The sequence below is a fragment of the Montipora capricornis genome, chromosome 11 (genome assembly GCF_036669925.1).
Source record: "Montipora capricornis isolate CH-2021 chromosome 11, ASM3666992v2, whole genome shotgun sequence".
Classification (NCBI taxonomy): Eukaryota; Metazoa; Cnidaria; class Anthozoa; order Scleractinia; family Acroporidae; genus Montipora; species Montipora capricornis.
This window is the reverse complement of record NC_090893.1, coordinates 38,495,804-38,503,303: the sequence shown is the minus strand read 5'-3', so window position 1 is coordinate 38,503,303 and position 7,500 is coordinate 38,495,804. Positions and strand designations below refer to the sequence as shown.

At 38.1% G+C, this 7,500-nt stretch overlaps 1 protein-coding gene across 2 annotated transcripts in view; it reads right to left on the bottom strand.

Annotated features, from left to right (window-relative positions):
* The window catches only part of LOC138023764 (protein HGV2-like), a 26,879-nt gene extending 19,593 nt beyond the window's left edge, over nucleotides 1–7,286 (bottom strand). Inside the window, exons 1-5 of one of the 2 annotated variants that reach the window (XM_068870829.1) lie at nucleotides 7,197–7,286; nucleotides 7,008–7,106; nucleotides 4,599–4,679; nucleotides 3,515–3,552; nucleotides 1,042–1,095 (exon numbers count right to left, since the gene is read on the bottom strand). In XM_068870829.1, coding sequence (XP_068726930.1) covers nucleotides 1,042–1,095; nucleotides 3,515–3,552; nucleotides 4,599–4,679; nucleotides 7,008–7,106; nucleotides 7,197–7,225 — 301 coding nt within the window. In that variant the 5' untranslated portion in view covers nucleotides 7,226–7,286. The remainder of the gene's footprint in view (nucleotides 1–1,041; nucleotides 1,096–3,514; nucleotides 3,553–4,598; nucleotides 4,680–7,007; nucleotides 7,107–7,196) is intronic. The other variant, XM_068870830.1, reaches the window with a different exon arrangement.
* Nucleotides 7,287–7,500: the final 214 nt, after the last annotated feature.

Below are 7,500 nucleotides of genomic sequence, written 5' to 3'. Positions count from 1 at the left end.
GGAGGGAATTGGCTCTGTATTCCAGGTCTTCCTTTTCCACGGGTCACCTCGCAGCTCTTACAAGGTCTCACCTGATTGGAGACCACCCTTGAGGTTTAACACAAGAACAAATAACAGAAACAATGGACCCTAGGCCTAAAACAAAAGGGCCATTGTTTCTGTTATTTGTTCTTTTTAAACCTCAAGGGTGGTCTCCAATCAGGTGAGACCTTGCAGGAGCTGCGAGGCTACCGTTTTCCACACCCCCAAACTCGCCCCTTTGCTTTTATTTTGGTATTGAATTTTAAAAATAAGAAAAATAATAAACTTACAAGTCCTTTGACAAGTGAATTTTAACTACAAGGATAATCTATTTGTTTTCAGATATACTGGACGGAAGAATTATGAAAATGGTTGAATATGAAGTCTTCAGAGGGCCTGACATGCACTCAGAGCACAACAGGCAAGAAAATGTGGTATTGTCATTGTCTGCCTATCCATTCATATATAGCACCAAGGGCAATCAATGAAAGTGGCACACTCAAGTATGAAGCTTGTGCCGAAACGTTTTGACCATAACTCTACCGACTGACTTTGCACTGGGACAACTATGCCTTATGGTTTTGAATTGTATCATGGTGCCCAAAATGAGGGATTTTAAAACATGCTGTCTTTGTATGGTTAAGAGAAAATAATAATTCATTGCTAACTGCATTTTACAAAATAAAAACATTCAACAACTTTTCAAGAAGTGGTAATGCAAAAAGGAGCAAATTTAACAAACATTTAACAACTTCGCAATATGTGCCAAGATCAAGTCTGCTCCCAATTGTCTAATGTAAATTCAAAATTTTAGGGAAATTGTGTGCAAAATTGTAGACCCAAATAAAGTGAAGAAAGAAATTTCGGTGATACAAGAACAATAGTTTTCAGTGAAAATTTGCTGAATACCATACATTTTTCACCAAATTTAGTTGAAATCTACTTATTAGTTCTATGAAATTCATCTCACGTTTCTCTTCCTTAGTAGGATATATATGTTTGATGGCTCCGTACACTGACCTGCCTCCATTTTCTCCTCGTCTTCATCACTGCTTTCATCACTTTTTGGTTCAACTACCGGTACACATTGACATTCAAAAGCACATATTCAAGGAAAGAGGATAACATAATAACTTCATGTAAATAAGACAACGAAATTGACACATTTATGTCCAATACACCCAATCACAATCAGATCATCTATATCCTAGACACAGTTTTTGGCTGATATGGGTCCTGTCACTGGCAGTCACGTTTCACAAAACACAAAGTAATAAACCCTCTTCATTCTTTAAACAGATATATAAAGGAAATCTGAGTCTGGCAGCAATTTGCCAATATTGATCATAACGTAAGACCAGACTGACAGTCTAACCATTTGAGTTACAAGAACCCTTGATGAACTTGGTATTTTATCTGGATTCAAAGTCAATCTGTCTTTCTAGCAGTCTGGCTTGACGATGAGAAATAATTTGATCCAGCCATTGATGTGGGGATAGTGCATTGTACTTCATAAGTAAGATAATGCACTGACTGCTCAGCAGTGGGAAACTACACAACAGGAGAAAACCAGAAGAAATAATCTTGTACAAGCTATAGTAATTCTGATTGAAAGTACATGGAATGCTTTATTGCAAACTTCAAATTGGAGTATAATTCCTGTTTGAAGTATATTTTAAAAATATGAGGGTCAAGTCATTTCCACGTGCAGGTGCTCATAGCACAGGAGCTAACCTCCTTGTTCAGGGCTCAAAGTTTATTGTTGGCTTTGGGAGCACTTGTGCTACCAGGTGTAAATTTCTCGGCACACTGCCAAAATTTTAGGCGCACAGCTAAAAATTTTAGGAGCACAGCTTAAAATACTGGTGGCACCAAAAAATCAGAAAACTTCAGACCTTGTGTAAGTAATCATTTATTTGCATTATCTTTTATTTTGAACGATCCCTGTGTTTGTTTCGACTTTCAGGCTCTTACTGTACATTGGAGATAACAGTGATACTGTTACGCGTTTTTTAAATTAACCTTCTCAATTTCACGTAGTATATTACACTTCATGGTACATTCAAGACAACAGAAAAATCTGCATTCCGAGTTCCTTTTGAACTTAACATTAACCCTGTCAGTTTACTGTTCACAAGTTTCATTTAATTTTGATTTGCAAAAGTAATACACTTTTGGTTTAAAGCTGATACAGACTTACACGTAGAACCACGTCGTTAATACAACAACGCGATCATTCAAAATCCGGTGAGTCCCATGAATCAGCAACTGAAATTAATTCATCTGGCCATCTTCTGTAAGCAAAGTTAAGACGCCTTGATTTCTGACCACTGCTAAACCACTTGACAACTGCTGGTGTTGGGTCAAAAGCTTCTAATTCTGGTCTTTCCATACTGATGCGGATTAGGTCTTCTGTTGTCGACACGTGGAGGCTGCTTCTTAAATCAGACGTGTCAGTGGAGTCTTCGCAAAACCGAAAGGGGCTGGGATGGAATGTAGACATTGAGCTACGAATGACGCTACGAGTTCGGAGAAACCACAGGGGAAAACGACAAATACGACACACGCTGATGCAAGGAAAATGATGTAACTTTATTCTTTGGATCCTGATTGTGTCATACCTACACGTACGATTGAATTTATTATTTCAAGCTTCCGTTTCGTGTCTGACTAGTTGAAGTACATAAGGATGGTCAGGCAAGAAAGCAGAGTTGAGTGGCAATGAGCTCAGTCGCACTAAACTCCAGGATTTTTACGCACGCAGGTGCGACCACACATGATTTTTTAATCGCACAATTAAAAATCTAGTCGCATGTGTGACCAGCTGGTCGCAAACTTTGAGCCCTGTTGTTGAGTGCCCTTACCATAATTATTTACTTGCATAAGCGCCAACCCTGAACAAGCCCCGCCCTCAAATATACACCACATTTGGGACAAAAAAGGAAATTAGCACCGTCCCCGAATAAGCACCAAGGTCCCAATGTCGTGCTTATTAGAGGAGTTTCACCAAAATTAATTTTTAAAAAAACACTAAAAGGTAACTCTAACACAGCATGGGAAATTTATTTGCATCAAAACCGATGTTCTTCAGTTCTAAGTGATTGTACATACTTCACTGCTTGTCCATTAAGTAAAACGCCATCAGAGTGAAAAAGTAACATTCGAAAGACGTTTCTGTTTATCTCTGTACAGATAGAAAATGAACTGTTAAAATAAAAGGAAATATTTATGTGTGGTGTCCAATTTTTACATAAGTGCCGGCCTCAAATAGGCACTGCCCTAGAATAAGTGCCACACTTGAGGTGCAAAAAAATTAAATAAGTGCCGTGGCGCTTATTCAAGTGAAATCTCAGTGCATCTAATCGTGGGCATTTTCTGGACTGGTCGACTGAAGAACAGAAGGTTTCGTGACAAAAAAAATCCCTTTAGGGCAATAAAGCAACTATACTGAGAGAATAAAAAAATATATCTAAAAAACACTTCAAGAACATACCATCTTTTAGTGCATTTCCTAGGACACCATTTTCAGCCCTGTCAGACAGTAGGTCAAGTTTTAGATTCTTGATTAGCTTTACATTACTTTGAGTCATGTTTTAAACTAACCGAGGGTAAGGGCCGTATTGGGGTATATTGGCTCGAGGTCGTGGCAGTATGGACTGAGTGCAACAAGGTCCGTACAAAAACGTTCCAGGGCCAATATTCCCCAGTACAGGCCCCAAGCAAGTGTGGTTAGTAAGTTACTTATTATATAGCATTTTGTTTGAGTGATACGACGCTTCTCTGTTTGGTGAATGTTTGTAATCTTCCGTCTCCCATCAGCGAACTTTGAACAGTAACCTTTCATATGTGAAACCGCTTGCGATAATTGTACTGTTGTGATGAAAAATTCTCAGGAGAGAAAAAAAATGCAGAAACAGACCATTTCCATGGTAATTTTATGGTCAGGGGCTGGTTGCTCGAAGCCTGGTTAGCAGTAACTGTTGGTTAAGAGGTTTCAAAACCTATAGGATTCCATGGTATTTAATGTTGGTTAGCACTAACCATGCTTTGAACAACCAGGCCAGTAATGTAAAATCCTAACCAAAAACCAGCCAATTAGAGTACTCCATTTAGCCTGAGAATTGCTTGCCATTTAATGATTTCAGTTATATTGATATACAGTGTAACTGAGCTTGATCGGGCAGAACAAAGCATGCAGTTTCTTTTTGGTGTTACTTTGCAGTGGTTCCATTCATTGTTTTCCCATGGAAAACATTCATTTACGATATGCTTGTGGTTCGGAGAGTTTATCTAGCTCTGTGATTTCTCCACCATTATATATTGACCATGTTCTACTGACTTGTTTAAATTGTATTTGGTGTGATATAATAGACAACAACACACAGTAAATTTGCACACAAGCAAATCTGTTCATGTCATTTTCTTGGTTTCCCGTTCTAAAAATTATTTCTTGTTTATCTCTCTTTTGTGAATTGGTTATCGAGTTTTATTTTGTTTTGCACTGTGTTTTTGTCTACTTAATTCACTCTTGCAGCTCAGTCACATCAACTATATAACTTCAAATAACAGTACAGTACCTTGCCAGTTCTAATAATGCCTTTCCATAAAAAAGATAAGCTTCACCACATTCATCAGATCCTGATCCATGTTTGCCATCTCTGGACAAAAAAAAGAAACATGAATGAAAGAAGAGTATGAAAAAAGAGTTTGTTTGAAGTGCATGTTATAGATGAAATAGAGAAGCGATTGTTAGACCTATCTGGACAATTTAAGCAATTTTCTCTTGAGGACACCTGAAAGTTGAAGCCACCTGAATTTTCAGGTGAATATATTAAACTTGACAAATTGAAAGTGGTTCAGCGTTGTCTGTACTCTTATCAACAATGATATTTGTCATCACAATGGTCAAAATGTTGTGTACTCACTTGGCTGTGCCTCGTGAGTCCACAACAAATCTTATAACAATATTCAACACCACAGTGTCTATTTCCCAGCGTGACCAATGGGCATTCCTGATTGGTTATTACATTGAGTGACAAATTCATGTGAGCATGCCGCGTACAGCGTTGTGTACTCTTATTTCGACAATGGCAAATTAGCTAATCAGATTGCGAGATTACAAGCAATTGTGGTAAAAAATAATATTGTCTTAAATTGTCCAGATAAGTGCAAGGATCGCTTTTCTTTTTCGTCTATAACCTGCACTTTAAACATACATTTATTTTGTTCATTGAGTCCTTCATGGAAACACATGAGCACAAAAAATTGACATCAGCTTCCTACTGTGTAGCTTGGTTGGCAGAGCTCAACAAAAATGAGTCAAGCACAATTTCGGAAGAAACTAACCTAACTTCGCCTGTTCAATAGCAGAAGGGGATGAAATCAAGCATCTAAATCAACAATCTTTACATATTGTGAACTTAAGAATTACACTTTATCAACTGAAGTCTTAAAATATATGATTTAAATGAAATTGTGCTCACAACATCAGAACACTGCCTTCATTAACAACAATTCAATTAGATTTGATAGCTCTTATCAACAGACCCATATAATCTGGTCCAGCTGTTACAGGATGAATTGCTATCCAGTAACGATGATGAGGATGATGATTATTATCATTGAGGGTATCCTAGTGCTGAAATAACTTGATTGGATAGCACACTATGTTGATTTACGCAATGGATAGCACAGTATCTACCTTACAACAAAAGAAGCCTAGGTTTTGGACAAAAACAAATTTCAATTGCATGCCCATACCTCAGGGGCCATGGAGTGTGTTTGAAAGCAGGGGGAGGGGGGGTTAAGTTTTAGTATGGATCACAGTAGTATGCAGAGAGGCAAGAGACGTTTGGATGAAATAACAACACCACAGGAAAAAAGTCAGGGGCTGCCTCTTCCTCTCCACGGCCCCTGTACGTGTTGTGGTACCACTGCGCTTGCAACCAGAGTTTCGCATCAAATTTTGTCCTTTGGTGCTTTAATTCTATCCTTTTTTTTCTTGTGAATCACCAGAGGAAGCTTAACAATAACGTTGCAAAATCTTTTACATTGAAAAAAGTGTATTAAGGATGAAAAGAGGGAAATATTGCAACGAGAGAAACACCATCTGAAAACTCATCATTTTCTAATACAATCTACCCACAGAGAAGTCATGCTTCAGCAGTTTGAATTGAAAAAGAATTGTTGTATAATTTGTATAGGAAATCAAATGATTTTGAGTGCAATTTGGAATAAATAAGCACAAGTAAATTTTTTCAAAGCTGCACAAAATAATCTGTAGTCTTCCGAAAAAATTTACAAGTGCTTGCTTCTTCCAAATTGTGTGATTACTTATTAATAATATACACTAAAAAATGCAAGATGGTTAAGCAGAAGCAACACGCATTATCATGGAAAAATTGTGCCATGAATTGCACTATCAAGGGCTCGCATTTGATTGGCTATCAATGAAAAATTTTCACCTTTCACTTTCCTGCACTGTGTTTGGGAATTACTTGACAAGCTCTTTCCATGTATGTTATTAATTGAATAATAGCCATGATGAGATCACAGCAACCAGACGCCACTCATACCATAACTTAAAACGGATACCCCACATCTGCTTATTTCAGAGGACATTAAGACTGGCTTTGTGAGGCACATAAATAAAAATGTCAATCAGAGAATCAAAGCTATGCAATGTGCACGTGCTTAAGTCAAGATCTTCCACAACAATAGACTGTGCAGCCTTCCACACGGGACTTGCACTGTTGTGCATATCTAACTCTTCTCCCTTCAATTCGTATAACGAACGTGAGACCTGAATCTTTGACAAGATCCAAATTTGCACAGATCATGACATCAGCTAGTAGCGAACTTCAAAGTGAAACTAGTTTCATTGCAGTGCGTACCAGCGCTCAGGCTATCATTTCACTTGCTTGCAAAGAAGGTTTATTCGGCCAAATAAAATTATTGTTGTACCAAAATCAGGGACGTGAACTTACAGTGCCTGTGTGGCTTCCTCGAAGCATTTCACAGCTTGAACAACTTCGTTGCAAAGTAGATGTCGTTTGCCTAGTCCCATTAACTTTGTTACTTCCTCGCTAAAAACAAGAAGGAAAGTTAGCACGATATCAATGAGAAACAATTGAAAATTCAGCTAGAGAGCAAGCTTAAATAAAAGCTTTTATTACCTATCTGTAGATTCCGCAGAAGAAGCCATGATCGATGATCAATTCGAATGTCTCCAGCAAACTTTTTCGCGCTACTTATTCCCGCGATGTGACATCACGATCACGTGATGTTTTATGTTATTTATTCAGTCACAGGTTTCTCGCAGCCACACACCCATAGACTCTCGTGCAGAATAATTCCGTCTAAGACTAAAAGGCCGTTTACACGACAAAAAAATTTGGGTCCGGACCCGTCAAAAAAGCGCTACGGACTCATAACTTTTGTAAAGAAACACTGGAGTTTCTACAGGGCCATAGGCCATAG